The 26675-nt window shown below is 37.9% G+C and overlaps 2 protein-coding genes and 1 pseudogene across 2 annotated transcripts; all 3 read right to left on the bottom strand.

Moving 5' to 3' along the window:
• Positions 1-750: 750 nt before the first annotated feature.
• Positions 751-15894, bottom strand: LOC139124683 (uncharacterized). The gene is made up of 4 exons (XM_070690805.1): positions 15846-15894; positions 15262-15312; positions 4824-4919; positions 751-3618 (listed from the first exon to the last, which is right to left on the bottom strand). The coding sequence occupies exons 1-4, from the start codon at positions 15892-15894 to the stop codon at positions 3140-3142; spliced, it is 675 nt and encodes a 224-aa protein (XP_070546906.1). The 3' UTR covers positions 751-3139.
• LOC139125088 (uncharacterized) lies at positions 12943-14983 on the bottom strand (annotated as a pseudogene).
• Positions 15895-18844: 2950 nt separating the features above from the next.
• On the bottom strand, positions 18845-26236 carry LOC139125041 (uncharacterized). Its single transcript, XM_070691151.1, has 4 exons — positions 25951-26236; positions 24911-25004; positions 24235-24330; positions 18845-22988 (listed from the first exon to the last, which is right to left on the bottom strand). The coding sequence occupies exons 1-4, from the start codon at positions 26125-26127 to the stop codon at positions 22510-22512; spliced, it is 846 nt and encodes a 281-aa protein (XP_070547252.1). The 5' UTR covers positions 26128-26236; the 3' UTR covers positions 18845-22509.
• Between the last annotated feature and the right edge of the window lie 439 nt (positions 26237-26675).

The following is a 26675-nucleotide window of genomic DNA, read 5'->3' as shown; positions in this document are numbered from 1 at the left end:
TATACTGTTATTGTCAAGGTGGATCCCTTTGTTTTAGTAATATATTAACAAACCAAAGAAAATCTCACAATTATTTGCGACTCAAAAGAATGCAAGGGACAGCATTAAGTACCTGTTTAAAGCCAACGCTACAACGCCACGACAAAAACATACTGGCATACACTGAATTCCATTTTCGTATGAATACGACATTAGTTAGCGAGTATGCAGGCTGTCTTTATACATCAACTACAGCAAAAGTTGGTCACAAATAGAGGGAGCAGTACAACTCTGTATTTAATACACATTTACTGTCATTAACAAAATTTGGAGCTGAATAGATTTGTATGAAAACTATTTATCCTGAGAAAGAAAAACTACGTCTGCCTATTACATTATTGCTCTATGGCCATTCACCATTTTGGGTGTCGATAACATACAGAGATAATTAACCTTTGATATAATCTAAATCGAATGGGGACATTCTCGTTTTAGGGTAGACAATTCGATATCCTAGGGTGGGGGTCTGAAATATTTCTGACGAAAAGATTTCCAGCAAATGTCAATAAATATATAAGCAAGAGAAGGCTTGTCTAAAAGGTTTGGGAGGGCGGAAAAAGTACAATGGACCAGGTAAGAAAAATTATGTTCCTCATCAATCTTCCAAACCCCTCCCAAGGATATCAATTGGTCCACCCCTTACTAGGCTTGTTTACTCGTTTGCTAACGGAGAAGAGCTCAATCTTGATTGAAGACGCTGAAGTTCGTTTCAAAGAAGAGGTATTTATTCTTGAGTAGACAAGCTTACAGACGCCGTTGCTCAAAGTACATCTTCCATAAGTGTCTTGGTACAAAGAGACGAAACAATAGTTACAATCGGCGATATTATTGGCTTTAAACAAGGTCACTCAATATCCGACGCGTACATGCTGGTAAAACGCCAGCTGTCGTTCTGGGTTAAGTCCGCTTTGTATTTAAATTAACTTACAATTCAGATCCTGGTGTTTTATTTCACAGTATCGGTGTGTCAACAACCGCTATATGTATGAAACTTTGGGCGACTATTGGGAAAACCCTGCAGGAACAAGTTACCTACGTAACATCTAAGGTAGTATGCCCATTCAAACCGAAAAAACTTGATTGATAAACCTTTTCTCCAATTTTCCTCTAGCTTTAACATATTTCACAGAAAGCTTATAATATTTGCAAATATAATTGGAACACAAATTACAATGTATTTCCCATCATAAAGTAAGTAGCCTAAGTAGGAAAATTTCAACCATAATATAATTCAGAATAATAATCGCGGGTCCCCGTGCAAATTTTGGTGCGAGCGAAACAAACTACCCGACATTTACCGACACTTGAAATTCAAAATGGCCGCCATCAGTTCGGTAACTTTACGGCGAAAATATAAATTTTCAAATTTCACACAAAAAATACAATGAATTGTTCATTGACTTCAAGAACTTCAAAATTAGCCCAAACAATCGCTAGATCAGAAAAATATCGTAAAACTTGAGAGTCCAAATTATCTCTTCTAGAAGAAAATTCAACCGTAAAATGGTCATTTTATAAATCCATGCTCTTGACAAGGAAGCATGGGAAAACACGAACTGGGTGGATGAAATTAAGAAAGGTCAGTCCAGGATGTCCGGCATCTCTATGATACTCAATGATGTAGCCAAAGCATCATTTTCAACGAGATGTATAGAATATGACTTCCCCTACAAAACATAGATGAAATTAAATACAGTTTAAAAGTACACTAATCGTATGGAACTTTTTCACAATGCTAAATCCGCGAAAACTTTGCTTACTCCAAGAGATTCAAATGAGCCTAAAAAGCGGTGGAAGGTTTAGTATAGATCTGGAATTTCGAATAAACGACCCGAGGAGCATCCTATCTTAAGGTAGAGCTGCATGTTGACAACACAGATTTTTTCAAAGCAATATGGCGAAACAAAATATTCGTTTTGTTATATAGTATTTAAAGAACATCATGTGAAAATTTCAGAAAATTTGACCCGGCCAGAATGGAGTTACATTCTTTTGAAGTTTTGAGCCTGGGAGTAAAAGAAATTAAAAATGGAGAGATGTGCATTCATTTGCATAAATTGACATTTCTTTATCACGCAACTTACGACTGTTTGACAAGCTAAAAGGTAAACTCAACCAATATGTTTTCTTTTGTTAACAAATTAATTAAAATTGCATAAATATTTGCAAAAAAGCGATTTTTTGAGTAAAATACGCTGTGTTAGGTGGAGCGACCCATTAAGCCCATGGGGGTATTAAGGGGCTTATAGATTGTTTTGTTCCAAAGGTTTCAGACGGCGATTATTTATTGAGCGCATAAATATCAAGGCATGTAGTTTATCCGCTCTCGTAGCTATAGTGTTGGTGATTTTTACACTTAGTTGTTGGTGATTTGTATGTCATTTGCAAGTTATAATTCAATTCTCAAGGCCCTTTGAAACACTACATATTTCGCTTGCCAACAGCGTGTATACATGTAAAACACAGTTTACTTTTGAATTTATTTAGGACTAGGATTCAATAGTCAACAACAACAATGCAGTCTACAGACAAAATCTATGGGTTTTCATATCCCTCCACTGAATTTGAAGCGCATTTGACATTTTGAAGAGAAGGAAAAGAGCAAAATAAAGCACAAAAGATGCTAAAAATCTCGCTTCATGGTGTTTTAATTAGAAGTTGACTCAACAAAAATGAAAATGAAAACTAAATTAACAATATTTTCGTAGTATGCTGGTAAAAAAGAGCAATTAATGAAACTAAGCGGCAAATCATTTGAAATCGGGGGGTCCTGTAAGATTTTCGGAGGAAAACGTTCCCAACAAATGTCAATGAAAACAATCCGCCAGAGAACGGTTGACAAAAGGTAGGAGAGTGGAAAAATAATGTTAATTGGATCAGGTAAAAAATAAATGCTACCTCATCCACCTTCCAGAGGCCCCCAATATCAAATGGCCCACCCCTAAGCTCCTTTCATAATACTAACGCAAAGCCAATACAAGTACTTGACGGTTTTCAAATTGCAGATTTTACAAATACAACATGTATATTTTCATAGGATTATTTCATTCCAGGACCCTACCAGAGGTTAAGCAAAATATTGTAACGGGCTTTACAGATCTTACATTGTGCACACAGCGCAAGTCAACTCGCGCCCATCCAAGTAAGGACCACAGGGTAAAGTACCCTTATCACATCTTGATTCAACGGCATACAGCAAAGCGCCACCTCTGTTTCTTCCACTGCTGGGCCTTGACTCTGGGTGCCGATCCACGCACACGTACTCCGTACGTTTGTGGCTGTGGTGTGAAGACATGAGGTAACCGTAGTACTCGAGTGTCCATTCGTCGGCTGGGCATTGGTTGCGACCCGGGACCATCAGCACAGTGCTGCGGGACTTCACACGGCATACAGAGCACACTGGATTCGTCTCATCTACATGTGCCAGTGGCGAGAAGTGATTCGTCTGGTATTTAGCGCCGTACATGCGAGCTCGACTCTGGTTCCCGGGGACGTACGTGTCGTATATAGGATTCAAAGGCAGGCACTGATAGTTCGCACCACTTCCACCGCTGCTGCGAAGACTGCCACCTATAACACCTGCAATACAGAGTCGCAAAATCCTCCAGTTAAAGCATTTTTTTTTCGTTTTTTTGACAATTGAATTTGTTAAATAACCTGTAAATATTTATCATCCATTTTTATATGGGAAGAGTTTTATAAACTGAGGAACTCCATAGTTTTTGTATTTTGTATATATAGCTTTCGTGCATAGATTAACAGCCATTAGACATTCAGTTAATATGTAATTCTATAGCTCTGATGAATATTCATGTACATGCACGTATATATGACTTTGTTTCTTTTCCCTAGGTACATATAACAATGTATTTGTCACGCTTTACCTTATGTAATGCAGCTTGTACGCAATAAACTGAACTTGAACCTTAGAAATTTATCAAGGGACTATTCCACTAAGGTGGTATGCGCCTCGAAAGTGAAAGACTTAAAATTTTCCTCAAGCTTACCTCGGTGAAACTTTAAACCCTTCTCTTACCAAATAAAGAAGAAAAATTTGCGGTCACCGTGCAAAGTTTTGGTACCAGAGAAAAAAAATTCCAATGTTTGAAATTCAAATTGGCCGCCATCGGTCAACTCTATGGAGTTCAAATTTTCGAAAAAGTAGGACGGTGAAACATTTTCTTTCCGCGAGAGCTTTTAAACGAGCACCCATAAGTGGTAGATCAGTAAAGAATTGTAAAAATTTGAGAGTCTGAATATCTGTCCCCATGGCGTATTCTACTCTTACTGTTTGTCTGTCTATACGTCTGTTAAGTCGTATGCGTGTGAGTGTTTATAGCAAGCGTTTTTGTATGACCTGTTACGCAACTTAAAGTTTATATAAAAACATGTCATGTAATTTGGTGTGGTACGTTCATGGAATAAGCGCGTGATGATTGGTTCCTCTTGGCATGGCTTTCGCCATCAGCGTTAAATCGAATATTGATGATTCAGATATGCGTCATTTTCTCACAGTTTCATCTCGGAAACAGATGGAAATAGGTCAAATAAATGTCCATTATGTAAATTGAACGGTATGTGTGCCAGATATTAGGTCATGAGACGTTATAAGATAATATTTTTTATAGTTTGAGAATTAAATAGAGTTCTGATATTTAGGTTTTGTGATCTCAAAAAAGCACACAGTCAACCGAAGTTCATAGAGCGAGTAAACTAATATGATTGTATGAGTCTCTCTGGTTGCCGTACTGGAGTAGACTATGGATCTACCCGGCATAGCTTACCTTCATAAACCAACTCTGCAGTTGATGGACACGTTTTTTTACCCCATCGGATGTAGACTGCACCGATAGCATTTCGAATTGCCTCAGAAACCAGGCCTGCATGAAATAAATGGACGGCCAGTGGCTGTAAATTTTGGTGACTTTTTGACAGTGCAAGGTATCGCTCTACTCGCCGAAGAACAGCTGGAAGCATGTTAAACGCTTAGTGAAGTAGCTCGCCAAAATGTCTAAATTGCACAGTTGTTGATAATATTTGAACTCAAGTCCGGACTACAATTAACTTGTCATCTATGACAATAGACTATACGCAATATACAGGCTGTTGAAACACCAACTTGCTTGTCAACACAGTGTCTATATGTGTAAATTGAACTATTACTGTTTACAAATTCTACTCTGGACCAGACTTCGCCTGTCAATAATAAAAATGTAGTCTCGCCATGTAGAGGCTGAGTTGACAAGGTGATGTGTATCACAAAATATTTTAGTGAGTAGGGAAAAGCTGTTTAAAAACAAAATCAGTAAAAGGAATCATCAAAAGTTACCTCTTCTGACCCTTTAAAGAAAACTTTGTGCGTGATACAATTCTGATCATACAAATTTTAAGATGATTTATAAGCTAATGAAAAGGAATGCGTACGTCTGTATCTGTGCCGCGGACATCAAGCTTCGCTAAGTTGATAACGCAGTCTTTGATGCAATACGTATCATGTTTGCGCTCCTCCTAGAAATCAAGGGAAATGTATCATTTAGTACCAAAGGCATTCAAAGGCTTCAAATTGCTGATCATGAACTTTTCTAACCCGTTTATATGACGTAATCCAAAGTGATTAAAAGCAATGCATTTGTATACAAGTTGACCTGCAACCGATATTTAGAGAGAGGGGGTGAAAATTTCTACAAAGAACTGCTACAAAGAATTTTACAAATGTAAACGATACAGACGAAAATGTTGTTTAAATAGTCCAGCCTACATTGACGTCACGGTTAACGAGGCAGTCATTTTTATCTTATACGAAGGTCCCGTCTCGTGAAAGAGCGAAATCAAGGGGAAAACAAAATACTTTCAATTTTAATGCTCCTTTGCCCCTCCCCTGCAGCGTGTAGGGTTGGGGCTGCAGCTTCCGCTCTTCTTATTGCATTAAAATTAAAACAAAACAAAAAGAAAACAACCCAGCAGACTTGGAGAATGTGTAATCATTAATCGCAGGATCATTGTAACAGATACTGATTGCAGACTGTTTCTCGTAACTTGAGTTCCTGGCGTGAACTTCCACCGTTGTGTACAGTCACAATACGAAATCATTTATCTATTTCGACTTGATCCGTGGTTGAAGAGGTGTTCGATAAAAATACTAATCTAAAGGCTTGTGTGGGCGCCCGATTGTCTCATCAGAAAGTTTACCCACGAGATTACAATTACAATGGAAAACAAAATGTTATCCCATGTCCATAATCCTGTTACAGACTAGAACAAAGGCAGACCCAGGCAGTGTGCGAAATTAAGAGAAAATAGCTTCAGGTCATAAGGGCCTGCACCAAGCCAAAGCTTCAGGTCCTTACAGAAAACTGCCGGTCCTCAATAAATGCAGTTGTTAACGACCATTAAAGTAAACACTCTCTCGACTAATTACTATGCTTTTGAATGTTGTAATATTTAATTTTTCATGTCCTTTTATCAATACAAAAGGACTATTGTTCACATAGATTGCAGAATAGTGTAAGTGAATGCATCGTTCAGCTACATGATCTGGAATCTGAAAAAGATCACAGCCCTCATCTTCCTCACTGTCATGCGCACACATTTATCAATGTTTTCCACCACGGGAGGGGGGACTATGGGACTAACAGGGGAATTTGCAATGCCTTTTTTTCTAGCCATGTCAAATCCCCCACTTTCGGACCACAAAATGATGTCAAACACCCAGGGACCGGCGAATACAGGCTCATGCACTGACTACGTGTGGGTGATGAAAGCGAGACAGTTTGTCTCTCATGATAGTCTATGGGAGATGATGTTCTATACATGGCTGTGTAAAATTGTACACTACACCAGGGCATGTGATATTGTGATTTGAAAATGGTTGGCGAGCTGAAAATCACTTCTGAAGTTAGCAAACGTGAGTGGTAGAGGAGTGAGTGAATACCTTAGTACCCTGAAAACGGTAATTGTGTGAATAATTCTTACGTCTAAACAGAAAAAAGAAAATACTTGGTATGTATTTTGATATGACGTGTGGCTTACTTTCCAAATTTTTCAAAAAATAAATGTGCTTAAATGTGGCCTCTGTTGCATTCATGAAGAAACAGGTGAAGTTATACTTTTAATTAAAAGAACAAGTATAATCGTAACTTTTTACTCGACTATAGAAATTGCAGACAACATGAATGGCACACGTCGCCACTCGCGGAAATGAATGCATATTTTCTGATTGAAAAGTTTTGACTAAGCGATTGCTGGGTCTCATCGCCTTTTAAAATGACTCTGCTGAAAACGATCGCGACACGATCAGTTAATGATACCGTAAAATCTTAAAAGACGTATTTTTTGCGATATTTAGGCGTACAGCCCAGGATGACGGTGAGTTTTGTATGCCTGTCGTAAAACGGTATACATCGAAACAATTTGAAGCCCTACTCTCGGCCTCTGAGAGTATACTCGACAAAACTGTTACAAAACTGTTATGATAAGGCCGCTCTGTTTTATAAAATGTACACTTGTTATCACGTCGATATATCGTGCTAACAGTCGGTCTTGTGAACTTTGGTTGAAGACCAACGAGCAAGCAAGATGTTCTAGCGGTCCAGAAACAAACGTAGCGAAACGTGAACTTGACTGTCGACTGCAGGTAGCACTATTGGGCTGTCGTGTATTAACATCTTATCCTTGTATTGGGCGTAGTTCAAAACCATGGAGGTAAAAATATACCTCCATGTTCAAAACCAAATATGATTAGTCAACAGCACTGTACTCGTAGTAGGTTTTTGTCTTAAACTCTTCTATGAACCGTTTTGTGTTTTGAACGCGTCAATTGAAAATCAAAGCAAAGAAAACGGAGTCAGTTTGATAAAATGAAGGGCTGTATTATGTACATTTGTGTACATGTAAATTCCGAACACTTGAAGTGTGGAATTAGTGAAGTGATACTGGGTGTATCATATGACACAGATATGCTGAAATTACCAGGGTTACACTCACTAGACAAGTATTATTATAATATTGTATCGCATTGTTGCACCAAAATAAATCCAGGACACAAAGTGCGATCAATATCCCCTGTTGCCACGCACTCCCACGGTGGAAAACATTGATAGGTGCATGACATTCAAGTCTGAATCATATGATTCAAAGTTAGTCATTATCTGCATCTGTTACAGGTCTTGACGGAGAAATTTTCATCATCTACTCCAAATTCCAGTCGGTCATAAGGACCGACATGTTGCTAAAAACTTTCGGCCCGACGAGAAATCTGTCGGTCTCGGACCGTCGGACCGACGTTAATTTCGCACACTGGACCCAGGGATCGCTAAAAAGGCCTTTCAAGCCAAAATGTAAACTTAAACGTGTACTTTGTGTAACAAGACTGGAGTTAACGACGGAAAGCACTTTTCACAGACAAGAATAAACTTCGCGTCTTAGTGATTCTAGTTGGTCAACGTGAAAACAGACGCAAATGTTAGTAGATAACTGGCATTTGAAAATGCGGGTACTTTGAGGAACGTTCATTGAAATGTTGTCTGACAGCGCTGCTTACCGTTTTCTCCATCCTATGCTTACAATGACTGATATTAGCGACCAATATTTGGATTTTCACTTCGTACAGCCAGACAAGTGTCAAGATAGAGCAAGCCAACAGACAGAAAGCAAATACATCTGCAGCCCATCTCAGGTAACTTGGACTTCCCATGGCATCTGTGTTCTTCTGTATCTCGCCCATGACGTTCAGGGTATAGCTTACAGATGAGCCACCAGATCAGAATGGGTAAAGAATGCAGAGAATTGTCTTATTTCTGTGCCCTTGATGAGGAAGCTTGCTGTCACAAATAGATACACCCAGTTAATACGAGAACGATTCAAAGACATGCCTGACCAGGATATCCTGGATCTTTATGATGTATCTGCGATGCCAAAAAAGTCAAATTGCCCGCGAAATATACAGGACCTGACTTCCCTTTCGAAACGTATACGAAAATGACAGACTGTCATTAAGTCCAGTTTTACAGTGTTCTGTCATAAACAGATGGAATTACTCCGGTATGTGTGAGATGAAGTTATTTCGTACACTTAAAGTAGAATGCGCCTCGGGCACAAATATTCGGACTGTTTAACTTTTATAATTCTTTTCTGTTCTATCTCTTGTGGTGGTTCATTTTTAAGCCTTTGGTATAAGAAAACGTTTCACGGTCTTTGTTTTTCGAAAAATCGAAAATTCCATTTTGTCCATAGAGTTAACGTAGGGATGGTTGCTATTTGAATGTCAAATGTCAGTAAATCTTGGTAATTTATTCCTCTAGTACCAAACTTCGCACTATGTTTATTCTTGTTGTTGAAAAAGAATGGTTGAAATATTCCTTGAGGAAAAGTTGAGCAAAAGTTTAAGTCTTTCACTTTTGAGATGCATACTACCTTAAGGTAGAATGCGCCTCGGGGACAGATATTCGGACTCGTAAACTTTTATATTATCTTTTTAGTCAACCACTTGCAGGGGCCTTTTTAAAAGCTCATGGAGTAACTAAATATTTCTCCGGCTGACTTTGAGAAAACCAAAAATTGATTTTTATTTTGCCCCAGAGGTTTCACACAGGGATGGCGGCCATTTTGAATTTGAAGTAGCGGTAAATATTTATGTTCTTATCTATGCTGTTATTGTCAAGGTGGATCCCTTTGTTTCTGTAATATATTAACAAACCAAAGAAAATCTCACATTTGCGACTCTAAAGAATGCAAGGGACAGCATTAAGTACCTGTTTGAAGCCAACGCTACAACGCCACGACAAAACATACTGGCATACACTGAATTCCATTTTCGTATGAATACGACATTAGTTAGCGAGTATGCAGGCTGTCTTTACACAGTATACATCAACTATATCAAAAGTTGGTCACAAATAGAGGGGGCTGTACAACTCCTTATTTAATACACATTTACTGTCATGAACAAACTTTGGAGCTGAACAGATTTGTATGAAAACTATTTATCCTGAGAAAGAAAAAGTACATCTGCCTATTACATCATTGCTCTATGGCCATTCACCATTTCGGGAGTCGATAACATACAGGGGCAATTAACCTTCATTGATATAATCTAAATCGAATGGGGACATTCTCGTTCTAGGTTAGACCATTCGATATCCTACGTTGGGGTCTGGAAAATTTTCTGACAAAAAGATTTCCAGCAAATGTCAATACCAATATCAGCAAGAGAAGGCTTGTCGAAAAGGGTTGGGAGAGCGGAAAAAGTACAATGGACCAGGTAAAAAAAGTTATGTTCCTCATCAATCTTCCCAACCCCTGCCAAGGATATCAAATGGTCCACCCCTTACTAGGCTTGTTTACTCGTTTGCTTACGGAGAGGAGCTCAATCTTGATTGAAGACACTGAAGTTCGTTTCAAAGAAGAGGTATTTATTCTTGAGTAGACAAGCTTACAGACGCCGTTGCTCAAAGTACAACTTCCCCAATTAGACAAGCTTACAGACGCCGTTGCTCAAAGTACAACTTCCCCCATATCTATAAGTGTCTTGGTACAAAGAGACGAAACGCTAGCTACAATCGGGGATATTATTGGCTTTATACAATACCTAAAACGCATGGCTTCAACCACGCAATAGATATGAATTAAAGATAAAAACATTCATCCTATTTTCAAAATCAATACAACTGTTAGGGTGCAATTTTAAGTCATGATTAATATTTATAATTGACCTCGTTACATGACCATCACGTAGAATTCTCATGTTCGTTCATTGAGTGAAGACAAACAAAGTCGTAAAACAAAGTTAGCTACTAAACAAAGTCACTCAATATCCGACGCATACATGCTACTAAGACGCCAGCTGTCTTTCTGGGTAAAGTCCGCTTTGTATGTAAATTAACTTACAATTCAGATCCTGGTGTTTTATCGTGTGTCAACAAGCGCTATATGTATGAAACTTTGGGTGAGTATTGAGAAAAGCCTGCAGAAACGAGTTACCCACGTAACATCTTAAAGTAGTATGCCAATTAAACTGAAATACTTAATTAATAAACGTTTTCTCCAATTTTCATCTAGCTTTAACAGATTTCACAGAAAGCTTATAACATTTGCAAATTGTAATAATTGGAACACAAAATGTATTTCCCATCATAAAGTAAGTAGCGTATGAAGGAAAATTTCAACCATAATATGATTCAGAATAATAATCGGGGGTCCTCGTGCAAAATTTTGGTGCAAGCAAAACAAATTACCTGACATTAACCGACACTTGACATTCAAAATGGCCGCCATCCGTTCGGTAACTTTTCGGCGAAAATATAAATTTTCAAATTTCACAAAAAACAATACGATGAATTGTTCATTGACTTCAAGAACTTCAAAATTAGCCCAACAATCGCTAGATCAGAAAAATATCGTAAAACTTGAGAGTCCAATTATCTCTTCTAGAAGAAATTCAACCGTAAAATGGTCATTTCATATAATCCATGCTCTTGACAAGGAAGCATGGGAAAACACGAACTGGGTGGATGAAATTAAGAAAGGTCAGTCCAGGATGTCCGGCATCTCTATGATACTCAATGATGTAGCCAAAGCATCATTTTTAACGAGATGTATAGAGTATGACTTCCCCTACAAAACATAGATGAATTACATACCGTTAAAAAGTACTCTAATCGTATGGAACTTTTTCACACAGCTAAATCCTCGAAAACTTTGCTTACTCCAAGGGATTCAAATGAGCCTAAAAAGCGGTGGAAGGTTTAGTATAGATCTGGAATTTCGAATAAACGACCTGAGGAGCATTCTATCTTAAGGTAGAGCTGCATGTTGACAACACAGATTTTTTCAAAACAATATGGCGAAACAAATATTCGTTTTGTTAATAGTATTTAAAGAACATCATTGAAATTTCAGAAAATTTGACCGGCCAGAATGGAGTTACATTCTTTTGAAGTTTGAGCCTAAGAGTAAAAGAAATCAAAAATGGAGAGATATGCATACATTTGCATAAATTGACACTTCTTTATCACGCAACTTCCGACTGTTTGACAAGCTAAAAGGTAAACTAAACCAATATGTTTTCTTTTGTTAACAAATTAATTAAAATTGCATAAATATTTGCAAAAAAGCGATTTTTGAGTAAAATACGCTGTGTTAGGTGGAGCGACCCATTAAGCCCATGAGGGTCTAAAGGGGCTTATAAATTGTTTTATTCCAAATGTTTAGACGGCGATTATTTATTGAGCGCATAAATATCAAGTCATGTAGTTTATCCGCTCTCGTAGCTATAATGTTGGTGATTTTTACACTCAGTTGTTGGTGATTTGTATGTCACTTGCAAGTTATAATTCAATTTCTCAAGGCCCGTTGAAACACTACATATTTCGCTTGCCAACAGCGTGTATACATGTAAAACACAGTTTACTTTTGAATTTATTTAGGACTAGGATTCAATAGTCAACAACAACAATGCAGTCTACAGACAAAATCTATTGGTTTTCATATCCTTCCACTGAATTTGAAGCGCATTTGACATTTTGAAGAGAAGGAAAAAAGCAAAATCAAGCACAAAAGATGCTTAAAATCTCGCTTCCTTGTGTTTTAATTAGAAGTTGACTCAACAAAAATGAAAATGAAAATTAAATTAACAATATTTTCGTAGTATGCTGGTAAAAAAGAGCAATTAATGAAACTAAGGGGCAAACCGTTTGAAATAGGGGGTCCTGTAAGATTTTCGGAGGAAAACGTTCCCAACAAATGTCAATGAAAACAATCCGCCAGAGAACGGTTGACAAAAGGTAGGAGAGTGGAAAATAATTTTAATTGGATCAGGTAAAAAATAAATGCTACCTCATCCACCTTCCAGGGCGGCCCCCAATATCAAATGGCCCACCCCTAAGCTGCTTTCATAATACTAATGCAAAGCCAGTGCAAGTACTTGACGGTTTTCAAATTGCAGACTTTACAAATACAACATGTATATTTTCATAGGATTATTTCATTGCAGGACTCTACCAGAGGTTAAGCAAAATATTGTAACGGACTTTACAGATCTTACATTGTGCACACAGCGCACGTCAATTCGCGCCCCTCCAAGTACGGACCACAGGGTAGAGTACCCTTATCACATCTTGATTCAACGGCATACAGCAAAGGGCCACCTCTGTTTCTTCCACTGTTGGGCCTTGACTCTGGGTGGCGATCCACGCACACGTACGCCGTATGTTTGTGGCTGTGGTGTGAAGACATGAGGTAACCGTAGTACTCGCGTGTCCATTCGTCGGCTGGGCATTGGTTGCGACCCGGAACCATCAGCACAGTGCTGCGGGACTTCACACGGCATACAGAGCACACTGGATTCGTCTCATCTACATGTGCCAGTGGCGAAAAGTGATTCGTCTTGTACTTAGCGCCGTGCATGCTAGCTCGACTCTGGTTCCCGGGGACGTAGTGTCGTATATGGGATTCAAAGCAGGCACTGATAGTTCGCACCACTACCACCGCTGCTGCGAAGACTACCACCTATAACACCTGCAATACAGAGTCGCAAAATCTTCCAGTTAAAGCATTTTTTTTTCGTTTTTTTGACGATTGCAATTGTTAAATAACGTGTAAATATTTATCACCCATTTTATATAGGAAGATTTTTATAAACTGAGGAACTCCATAGTGTTTGTATTTTGTATATATAGCTTTCTTGCATAGATGAACAGCCATTACATATTCAGTTAATATGTAAATCTATAGCTCTGATGAATATTCATATACATGCACGTATATATGACTTTGCCTCTTTTCCCTAGGTAGGTATGTTTGTTTTTAAAAACAATGTATTTGTCACGCTTCACCTTCTTTAATCCAGCTTGTACGCAATAAACTGAACTTGAACTTAAAAATTCACCTTGCAAAGTTTTGGTACCGGAGAAAAAAAATTCCAATGTTTGAAATTCAAAACGGCCGCCATCCGTCAACTCTATGGAGTTCAATTTTCGAAAAACTGTGACGGTGAAAAAATCTCTTCCGCAAGACCTTTTAAACGAGCACCCATAAGTGGTAGATCAGTAAAGAATTGTAAAATTTTGAGAGTCTGAATATCTGTCCCCATGGCGTATTCTACTTTAACTTTTTGTCTGTCTATACGTCTGTTAAGTCGTATGCGTGTGAGTGTTTATAGCAAGAGTTTTTGTATAACCTGTTACGCAACTTAAAGTTTATATAAAACATGTCATGTAATTTGGTGTGTACGTTCATGGAATAAGCGCGTGATGATTGGTTCCTCTTGGCATGGCTTTCGCCATCAGCATTAAATCGAATATTGATGATTCAAATATGCGTCATTTTCTCACAGTTTCATCTCGAAAACAATCGGAAATAGATCAAATAAATGTCCATTATGTAAATTGAACGGTATGTGTGCCGGACATTAGGTCATGAGACTTTACAAGATAATGTTTAATAGTTCGAGAATTAAATAGAGTTCTGATATTTAGGCTTTTGTGATCTCAAAAAAGCACATAGTCAACCCAATGTTGTAGAGCGAGTAAACTAATATGATTTTATGAATCTCTCTGGTTACCGAACTGGAGGAGACTTGGTCTCCCCAGCATAGCTTACCTTCATAAACCAGTTCTGCCGTTGAGGGACACGTTTTTTTACCCCATCGGACGTAGACTGCACCGATAGCATTTAGGATTGCCTCAGAAACCAGGCCTGAATGAAATAAATGAAGGGCCAGTAGCTGTAAATTTTGGTGATTTTTTGACAGTGCAAGGTATCGCTCTACTCGCCCAAGAACAAATGGAAAGATGTTAAAATGCTTAGTGAGTAGCTCGCCAAAATGTCTAAATTGCACAGTTGTTGATAATATTTAAACTCAAGTCCGGACTACAATTAACTTGTCATCTATGACAATAGACTATACGCAATATACAGGCTGTTGAAACACCAACTTGCTTGTCAACATAGCGTCTATATGTGTAACATTGAACTATTATTGTCTACAATTCTAGTCTGAACCACAATTTGCCTGTCTCCACATGTAGAGACTGAGGTGGACAAGGTGATGTGTATCACAAAATATTTTGGTGAGAAGGAAAAGCTGTTTTAACTTTAAAACAAAATCAGTGAAAGGAATCCTCAAAAGTTACCTCTTCTGACCCTTTAAGAAAACTTTGTGCGTGATACAAATTCTGATCATACAAATTTTAAGATGATTATAAGCTAATGAAAAGGAATGCGTACGTCTGGTATCTGTGCCGCGGACATCAAGCTTCGCTGAGTTGATACGCAGTCCTTGATGCAATACGTATCATGTTTGCGCTCCTCCTAGAAATCAAGGGAATGTACCATTTAGTACCAAAGGCATTCAAAGGCTTCAAATTGCTGATCATGAACTTTTCTAACCGGTTTGTATGACGTAATCCAAAGTGATTAAAAGCAGTGCATTTGTATACAAGTTGACCTGCAACCGATATTTAGAGAGAGGGGAGTGAAAATCTTTACAAAGAACTGCTACAAAGAATTTTACAAATGTAAATGATACAGACGAAAATGTTGTTTAAATAGTCCGGCCTACATTAACGTTAACGAGGCAGTCATTTTTATCTTATACGAAGGTCCCGTCTCGTGAAAGAGCGAAATCAAGGGAAAAACAAAATACTTTCAATTTTAATGCTCCTTTGCTCCTCCCCTGCAGCGTGTGGGGATGGGGGCTGCAGCTTCCGCTCTTCTTACTGCATTAAAATTAAAACAAAAACAAAAACAAAACAACCCAGCAGACTTGGAGAATGTGCAATCATTAATCGCTGGATCATTGTAACATATACTGATTGCAGACTGTTTCTCGTAACTTGAGTTCCCGGCGTGAACTTCCATCGTTTTGTACAGTCACAGTACGAAATCATTTATCTATTTCGACTTGATCCGTGGTTGAAGAGGTGTTCGATAAAAATACTAATCTAAAGGCTTGTGTGGGTGCCCGATTTTCTCATCAGAAAGTTTACCAACGAGATTACAATTACAATGGAAAACAAAATGTTATCCCATGTCCATAATCCTGTTACAGACTAAAACAAAGGCAGACCCAGGGATCGCTAAAAAGGCCTTTCAAGCCAAACTATAAACTAAAACGTATACTTGGTGTAACAAGACTGGAGTTAACGACGGAAAGCACTTTTCACAGACAGGAATAAACTTCGCGTCTTAGTGATTCTATTTGGTCAACGTGAAAACGGACAAATGTTAGTAGATAACTGGCATTTGAAAATGCGGGTACTTTGAGGAACGTTCATTGAAATGTCGTCTGACAGCGCTGCTTACCGTTTTCTCCATCCTATGCTTACAATGACTAACACAATCCACCAATGTATAGATTTTCACTTCGTACAGCCAGACAAGTGTCAAGATAGAGCAAGCCAACAGACAGAAAGCAAATACATCTGCAGCCCATCTCAGGTAACTTGGACTTCCCATGGCATCTGTGTTCTTCTGTATCTCGCCCATGACGTTCAGGGTATAGCTTACAGATGAGCCAACAGATCAGAATTGGTAAAGACTGCAGGAACTTGTCTTATTTCTGTGCCCTATATGAGGAAGCTTGCTGTCACAAATAGATGCACGCATTTCATACAAGAACGATTCAAAGATATGCCTAACCAGGATATCCTGGATCTTTATGATGTCTCTGCGATGCCAAAAAAGCCAATTGCCCGCGAAATGTACAGGACCTGACTTCCCTTTCGAAACGTATACGAAAATGACAGACTGTCGTTAAGTCCAGTTTTACAGTGTTCTGTCATAAACAGATGGAATTACTCCGGTATGTGTGAGATGAAGTTATTTCGTACACTTAAAGATGGAATGCGCCTCGGGACAGATATTCGGACTCTCAAACTTTACAATTCTTTTCTGTTCTATCACTTGGGGTGGTTCATTTTTAAGCTGTTGGTGTAAGAAAACGTTTCACGGTCTTTGTTTTTGGAAAAATCGAAAATCGCATTTTCTCCATAGAGTTAACATAGACATAGTTGCCATTTTGAATGTCAAATGTCAGTAAATCTTGGGTAATTTATTCCTCTAGTAACAAACTTCGCACGGTGAGCCCCGATGTTTATTCTTGTTGTTGAAAAAGAATGTTTGAATTATTCCTTGAGGAAAAGTTGAGCAAAAGTTTTAAGTCTTTCACTTTCGAGATGCATACTACCTTTAGGTAGAATGCGCCTCGGGACAGATATTCGGACTCTTAAACTTTATATTGTCTTTTTAGTCTACCACTTGCAGGGGCCTTTTTAAAAGCTCATGTAGTAACTAAAAATTCTCCGGCTGACTTTTGAAAAAATCGAAAAATTGATTTTTATTTTCACCCAGAGGTTTCACACAGGGATGGTGGCCATTTTGAATTTGAAGTAGCCGTAAATATTTACGTCCGTATCTATACTGTTATTGTCAAGGTGGATCCCTTTGTTTAGTAATATATTAACAAACCAAAGAAAATCTCACAATTATTTGCGACTCAAAAGAATGCAAGGACAGCATTAAGTACCTGTTTAAAGCCAACGCTACAACGCCACGACAAAAACATACTGGCATACCCTGAATTCCATTTTCGTATGAATACGACATTAGTTAGCGAGTATGCAGGCTGTCTTTATACATCAACTACAGCAAGGTTGGTCACAAATAGAGGGAGCTGTACACTCTGTATTTAATACACATTTACTGTCATCAACAAAATTTGGAGCTGAACAGATTTGTATGAAAACTATTTATCCTGAGAAAGAAAAACTACATCTGCCTATTACATTATTGCTCTATGGCCATTCACCATTTCGGGTGTCGATAACATACAGAGAAAATTAACCTCGAATGGGGACATTCTCGTTTTAGGGTAGACCATTCAATATCCTAGGGTGGGGGTCTGGAAGATTTTCTGACAAAATGTCAATAAATATATAAGCAAGAGAAGGCTTGTCGAAAAGGTTTGGGAGGGCGGAAAAAGTACAATGGACCAGGTAAGAAAAATTATGTTTTTCATAAATCTTCCAAACCCCTCCCCAGGATATCAATTGGTCCACCCCTTACTAGGCTTGTTTACTCGTTTGCTAACGGAGGAGAGCTCAATCTTGATTGAAGACGCTGAAATTCGTTTCAAAGAAGAGGTATTTATTCTTGAGTAGACAAGCTTACAGACGCCGTTGCTCAAAGTACATCTTCCCCATATCTATAAGTGTCTTGGTACAAAGAGACGAAACAATAGCTACAATCGGCGATATTATTGGCTTTATACAATACCTAAAAGGCGCGGCTTCAACCACATAATAGATACGAATTAAAGATAAAAATATTTATCCTATCTTCAAAATCAATACAACTGTTTAGGTGCAATTTTAAGTCACGATTAATATTTATAATTGACCTCGTTACATGGCCATCACGTGGAAGTCCCACGTTCGTTCATTGAGTTAAGGCTATTGTAGGGGCTATTTTAAAACACTAACCGTGTAGTACCTTTTTTCAGAGTTTGTCATCTTTTTGTTGCAGTAGATGGTAAAATGCAGTGCAGGGGGAAAACCGGATAGTCGGTTGGCATGGCGACAATTTCAGGGTTAAAAATATGAGGAAATTTGTGGCAAAGATATCTATTGAACGAAAAGTCATACAACAACCGATTTTTTTCTGTAGCATTCAGATGTATGTATTACAATATGAACCTAAATCTATGACTGCATAAGATGTCAATATAAATTAAATCATAGTCATCTCGGTAAGATTGAAAATTAATAAATTTCACAACTTTCCGTCAAATTTCTACTATGACATGATTGGATGACCTTGTTTTTTGAGGTTTATTTTGTAAAGTATTTAATTTCACATATGTTGGCTGATTTTCATTGCATTCCAACCATTCTTTCAAGAGTTATTATCGCACAAGAAACGAATGCAGTACAAAACACAATTGTTAGGAGTATTGGATTGAAATGTTTACAACATAAAGGTGATACTCATACTTCATGCAAAGTTTACGACCTCAAAATAGGGTATTGGACAAGTTTAAATTGTCAGTTAGAATTCTATTTACAAAAGCCTGGTTGTAATTGCTTTCTATGTGAAAAATGAACTGTTAATTATAAAAAAAAACATTGATTTTATAATCAGCATGATAATGAAATTCATGTGAGATTCTTTACTTGTTATGTATATGGACACCATAACATCTAGTATGGTTTGTTTTCTGGTTTAATTGCTATACCTGAATGAAAATTTTCATATGCCTTACAGTAATATCCACACAAAATATAAAACAGAATCATTTGTTGCAAATTTCTTCCCGATTACTCATTGATCTGGCTTTTTTAGACTGCAATTAGTCTCAAACTCACAATTTCCACAACGCCATATTTTTACCTCTTAAAAAGCTGCTTCAATAAGCAAGCAAATGGTAACTACTTCATACATGACGCCATAACTCAACAAAGTTTTTAGGCAACCAAAAATAGCGATTTACCTGTTATGAATATATAATTAGACTAAATAAAATTTGACCAGGGGTCAGTGGGAAAAAAACGCGATTTTTCTCGATTTTAGTTAATATTTTTTGAAGAATGATATAGCTTATTTGAAAGTATACATGTCGAGGGTGACAATGAAGGAAAAAATAAAATTTGATTTTTTGAGCATTTTGACCGACATTAGCCCAGACGATGGCCTTAAGACAAACAGAGTCGTAAAACAAAGTTAGTCACTAAACAAAGTCACTCAATATCCGACGCATACATGCTGGTAAAACGCCAGCTGTCGTTCTGGGTTAAGTCCGCTTTGTATTTAAATTAACTTACAATTCAGATCCTGGTATTTTATTTCACAGTATCGGTGTGTCAACAACCGCTATATGTATGAAACTTTGGGCGACTATTGAGAAAACCCTGCAGGAACAAGTTACCTAGGTAACATCTAAGGTAGTATGCCCATTCAAACTGAAAAAAACTTGATTAATAAACGTTTTCTCCAATTTTCATCTGGCTTTAACAGATTTCACAGAAAGCTTATAACATTTGCAAATTATAATAATTGGAACATAAATTACAATGTATTTCCCATTATTAAGTAAGTAGACTAAGTAGGAAAATTTCAACCATAATATAATTCGAAATAATAATCGCGGGTCCCCATGCAAATTTTGGTGCGAGCGAAACAAACTACCCGACATTTACCGACACTTGAAATTCAAAATGGCCGCCATCAGTTCGGTAACTTTACGGCGAAAATATAAATTTTCAAATTTCACACAAAAATACAATGAATTGTTCATTGACTTCAAGAACTTCAAAATTAGCCCAAACAATCGCTAGATCAGAAAAATATCATAAAACTTGAGAGTCCAAATTATCTCTTCTAGAAGAAAATTCAACCGTAAAACCATAAATCCATGCTCTTGACAAGGAAGCATGGGAAAACACGAACTGGGTGGATGAAATTAAGAAAGGTCAGTCCAGGATGTCCGGCATCTCTATGATACTCAATGATATACAGGTGCAGCCAACGAACAATGCACTTTTAAAAAGGTCCTTACTATGATAAGATATATTGTGCATGACATATAATGTGAACTGACTAATTTTAAGTCAAGAGGGTAATTAATTAGCTGTTCATAATTTGCCCTCCCACAGAAAATTTTTCGACTTACCCTCCCACACTCAAATTCATTTTTACCCACTCCCCACTTATTTTTGCCTGTTTCCCCTCCCCACTGTGAAATTTTGAAGCTCCCTCGCCCTGTGGCGAAAAAAAACTTGCCAATTTCCCCTGCCCTGGAAACAATTCCCTCAAAAAGTTTTTCGCCAAGCCCTGCCCCCAGGACAATCAACCGATATCTGCCCTGTCCTACAAAAAAAAACTAAAATTTGCTCCCCTACCACCTAAAAACATGTCCCCTGCCCTAGCAAATTAAATTTCCCCTGCCCTCAAAATTGCTCCTGGAATAGCTTTTTCGATGAATAGCTCCGTTGGCTGCACCTGGATATAGCCAAAGCATCATTTTCAACGAGATGTATAGAATATGACTTCCCCTACAAAACATAGATGAAATTAAATACAGTTTAAAAGTGCTCTAATCGTATGGAACTTTTTCACACAGTTAAATCCGCGAAAACTTTGCTTACTCCAAGACATTCAAATAAGCCTAAAAAGCGGTGGAAGGTTTAGTATAGATCTGGAATTTCGAATAAACGACCCGAGGAGCATTTTTTCTTAAGGTAGAGCTGCATGTTGACAACACAGATTTTTTCAAAGCAATATGGCGAAACAAAATATTCGTTTGGTACATAGTATTTAAAGAACACCATGTGAAAATTTCAGAAAATTTGACCCGGCCTGAATGGAGTTACATTCTTTTGAAGTTTTGAGCCTGGGAGTAAAAGAAATCAAGAAATGGAGAGATTTGCATACATTTGCATAAATTGACACTTCTTCAACTTACGACTGTTTGACAAGCTAAAAGGTCAACTCAACCAATATGTTTTTCTTTTGTTAACAAATTAATTAAAATTGCATAAATATTTGCAAAAAAGTGATTTTTGAGTTAAATACGCTGTGTTAGGTGGAGCGACCCATTAAGCCCACGGGGGTATTAAGGGGCTTATAAATTGTTTTATTCCAAATGTTTAGACGGCGATTATTTATTGAGTGCATAAATATCAAGGCATGTAGTTTATCCACTCTCGTAGCTATGTTGTTGATTTTTACACTTAGTTGTTGGTGATTTGTATGTCACTTGCAAGTTATAATTCAATTTCTCAAAGCCATTTGAAACACTACATATTTCGCTTGCAAACAGCATGTATACATGTAAAACACAGTTTACTTTTGAATTTATTTAGGACTAGGATTCAATAGTCAACAACAACAATGCAGTCTACAGACAAAATCTATGGGTTTTCATATCCTTCCACTGAATTTGAAGCGCATTTGACATTTTGAAGAGAAGGAAAAGAGAAAAAATCAAGTACAAAAGATGCTAAAAATCTCGCTTTGTTGTGTTTTAATTAGAAGTTGACTCAACAAAAATGAAAATAAAAACTAAATTAACAATATTTTCGTAGTATGCTGGTAAAAAAGAGCAATTAATGAAACTAAGGGGCAAACCATTTGAAATCGGGGGGGGGTCCTGTAAGATTTTCGGAGGAAAACGTTCCCAACAAATGTCAATGAAAACAATCCGCCAGAGAACGGTTGACTAAAAGGTAGGAGAGTGGAAAAATAATGTTAATTGGATGAGGTAAAAAATAAATGCTACCTCATCCACCTTCCAGAGGCCCCCAATATCAAATGGCCCACCCCTAAGCTGTTTACGTAATACTAATGCAAAGCCAGTGCAAGTACTTGACGGTTCAAATTGCAGATTTTACAAATACAACATGTATATTTTCTTAGGATTATTTAATTCAAGGACCCTACCAGAGGTTAAGCAAAATATTGTAACGGGCTTTACAGATCTTACATTGTGCACACAGCGCAAGTCAACTCGCGCCCCTCCAAGTAAGGACCACAGGGTAAAGTACCCTTATCACATCTTGATTCAACGGCATACAGCAAAGCGCCATCTCTGTTTCTTCCACTGTTGGGCCTTGACTCTGGGTGGCGATCCACGCACACGTACTCCGTACGTTTGTGGCTGTGGTGTGAAGACATGAGGTAACCGTAGTACTCGCGTGTCCATTGGTCGGCTGGGCATTGGTTGCGACCCGGGACTATCAGCACAGTGCTGCGGGACTTCACACGGCATACAGAGCACACTGGATTCGTCTCATCTACATGTGCCAGTGGCGAGAAGTGATTCGTCTTGTATTTAGCGCCGTACATGCGAGCTCGACTCTGGTTCCCGGGGACGTACGTGTCGTATATAGGATTCAAAGGCAGACACTGATAGTTCGCACCACTTCCACCACTTCTGCGAAGACTGCCACCTATAACACCTGCAATACAGAGTCGCATAATCCTCAAGTTATTGTGAGAATAAAGTTTTTTATAAAGTTTCATACATATATTGTTTTTCGTTTTTTTGACAATTGCATTTGTTAAATAACGTGTAAATATTTATCACCCATTTTTATATGGGAAGAGATTTATAAACTGAGGAACTCCATAGTTTTTGTATTTTGTATATATAGCTTTCGTGCATAGATTAACAGCCACTAGACATTCAGTTAATATGTAATTCTATAGCTCTGATGAATATTCATGTACATGCACTTATATATGACTTTGTTTCTTTTCCCTAGGTATATATGTTTGTTTTCCAAAACAATGTATTTGTCACGCTTCACCTTATGTAATGCAGCTTGTACGCAATAAACTGAACTTGAACTTAAAAAATTATCAAGGGACTATTCCACTAAGGTGGTATGCGCCTCGAAAAGGAAAGACTTTAAATTTTGCTCAAGCTTACCTCGGTGAAACTTTAAACCCTTTTCATACCAAATAAAGAATAAAAATTTGCGGTCACCGTGCAAAGTTTTGGTACCAGAGAAAAAAAAATTCCAATGTTTAATAATCAAATTGGCCGCCATCCGTCAACTCTATGGAGTTCAATTTTCGAAAAACTACGATGGTGAAACATTTTCTTTCCGCAAGAGCTTTTAAACGAGCACCCATAAGTGGTATATCAGTAAAGAATTGTAAAAATTTGAGAGTCTGAATATCTGTCCCCATGGTGTATTCTACAATTATTATAACTGTTTGTCTGTCTATACGTCTGTTAAGTCGTATGCGTGTGAGTGTTTATAGCAAGAGTTTTTGTATGACCTGTTACGCAACATATATAAAAACATGTCATGTAATTTGGTGTGGTACGTTTCATGGAATAACTGCGTGATAATTGGTTCCTCTTGGCATGGCTTCGCCATCAGCGTTAAATCGAATATTGATGATTCAAACATGCGTCATTTTCTCACAGTTTCATCTCGAAAACAGTTGGAAATAGGTCAAATAATGTTCATTATGTAAATTGAACGGTATATGTGCCAGACATTAGGTCATGAGACTTTACAAGACAATGTTTAATAGTTCGAGAATTAAATAGAGGTCTGATATTTAGGCTTTGTGACCTCAAAAAAGCACATAGTCAACCGAATGGCGTAGAGCGAGTAAACTAATATGATTGTATGAGTCTCTCTGGTTGCCATACTGGAGTAGACTATGGATCTACCCGGCATAGCTTACCTTCATAAACCAACTCTGCAGTTGATGGACACGTTTTTTTACCCCATCGGATGTAGACTGCACCGATAGCATTTCGAATTGCCTCAGAAACCAGGCCTGCATGAAATAAATGGACGGCCAGTGGCTGTAAATTTTGGTGACTTTTTGACAGTGCAAGGTATCGCTCTACTCGCCAAAGAACAAGTGGAAGCGTGTTAAAACGCTTAGTAAGTAGCTCGCCAAAATGTCTAAATTGCACAGTTGTTGATAATATTTGAACTCAAGTCCGGACAAGAATTAACTTGTCATCTATGACAATAGAGTTTACACAATATACAGGCTGTTGAAACACCAAGTTGCTTGTCAACACAGCGTCTATATGTGTAAAATTGAACTATTACTGTTTACAAATTCTACTCTGGACCAGAATTCGCTTGTCAATAATAAAAATGTAGTCTATGCATGTAGAGGCTGAGTTGACATGCTAATGTGTATCTTTAAAATTTTTGGGGAGTAGAAAAAAGCTGTAGGCCTATTTAACTTTTAAAAACAAAATCAATAAAAAGAATCATTAAAAGTTATATCTACTCGCCCTTTAAAGAAAACTTTGTGCGTGATTCCTGCAGAAACACAACTGACAAATTTTGATCATAATATTTCTTGAAATGATTATAAGCAAATGAAAAGGAATGCGTACCTCCGGTATCTGTGCCGCGGACATCACGCTTCGCCACGTGGACAACGCAGTCTTTGATGTAACTTGCATCATGTTTAAACCCATTGCGTTTCTCCTAGAAATCAAGGGCAATGTATCAAAGGTTTCAAATGCTGATCATGAACTTTTCCAACCCGGTTTATATGACGTAATCCAAAGTGATTAAAAGCGATGCATTTGTATACAAGTTGACCCAAAACCAATATTTAGAGAGAGGGGTGTGAAAATTTCTACAAAGAACTGCTTCAAAGAATTTTACAAATGTAAACGTAAATAGTCCGGCCTATATTAATGATAAGGAGGCAGTCATTTTCATCTTATACAAAGATCCCGTCTCGTGAAAGAGCGAAATCAAGGGAAAAATAAAATACTTTCAATTTTAATGAGCCTTTGTCCCTCCCCCCCTGCAAAGTGGGGGTGGGGACTGCAGCTTCCGCTATTCTTTCTGCATTAAAATGAAAACAAAAACAAAAACAAAACAACCCTGCAGACTTGGAGAATGTGTAATCATTAATCGCAGGATCATTGAAACAGATACTGATTGCAGAATGTTTCTCGTGACTTGAGTTCCCGGTGTAAACGTCCACCGTTTTGTACAGTCACTGTACGAAATCATATGTCTATTTCGGCTTGATCTGTGGTTGAAGAGGTGTTCAATAAAAATAATAATCTAAACGCCTGTGTTGGTGCCCGATTGTCTCATCAGAAATTTTACCCACAAGATTACAATTACAATGGAAAACAAAAGGTTATCCCATGTCCATAATCCTGTTACAGACTAAAAGAAAGGCAGACCCAGGGATCGCTATAAAGGCCTGTAAAGCCAAAATATAAAATAAAACGTGTAAAGACCGGAGTTAACGCCGGAAAGCACTTTTCACTTACAGGAATAAATTTTCCGACTTAGTGATTCTAGTTGGTCAACGTGAAAACAGACGCAAATGTTAGTAGATAACTGGCATTTGAAAATGCGGGTACTTTGAGGAACGTTCATTGAAATGTTGTCTGACAGCGCTGCTTACCGTTTTCTTCGTCCTATCCTTCAAATGACTAACACAATCCACCAATGTTTGGATTTTCACCCCGTACAGCCAGACAAGTGTAAAGATAGCGCAAGCCAACAGGCAGAAAGCAAATACAAGTGCAGCCCATTTCAGGTATCTTCCCATGGCATCTGTGTTCTTCTGTATCTCGCCCATGACGTTCAGGGTATAGCTTACAGATGAGCCAACGATCAAAATGGGTAAAGACTGCAGGAACTTGTCTTATTTCTGTGCCCTATATGAGGAAGCTTGCTGTCACAAATAGATGCACGCAGTTAATACGGGAACGATTCAAAGATATGCCTGACAAGGAAATCCTGGATCTTTATGATGTCTCTGCGATGCCAAAAAAGCCAAATTGCCCGCGCAAATGTATAGGACATGACTTCCCTTTCGAAACGTATACGAAAATGACAGACTGTCGTTAAGTCCAGTTTTACAGTGTTCTGTCATAAACAGATGGAATTACTCCGGTATGTGTGAGATGAAGTTATTTCGTACACTTAAAGGTGGAATGCGCCTCGGGGACAGATATTCGGACTCTCAAACTTTTACAACTCTTTTCTGTTCTATCACTTGTGGTGGTTCATTTTTAAGCTGTTGGTGTAAGAAAACGTTTCACGGTCTACGTTTTTCGAAAAATCGAAAATCGCATTTTCTCCATAGAGTTAACATAGACATAGTTGCCATTTTGAATGTCAAAT

This window comes from Ptychodera flava (assembly GCF_041260155.1).
Source record: "Ptychodera flava strain L36383 chromosome 23 unlocalized genomic scaffold, AS_Pfla_20210202 Scaffold_24__1_contigs__length_23054250_pilon, whole genome shotgun sequence".
NCBI lineage: Eukaryota > Metazoa > Hemichordata > Enteropneusta > Ptychoderidae > Ptychodera > Ptychodera flava.
The sequence above is the reverse complement of the archived record's forward strand: the minus strand, read 5'-3'. Positions and strand labels throughout refer to the sequence as shown.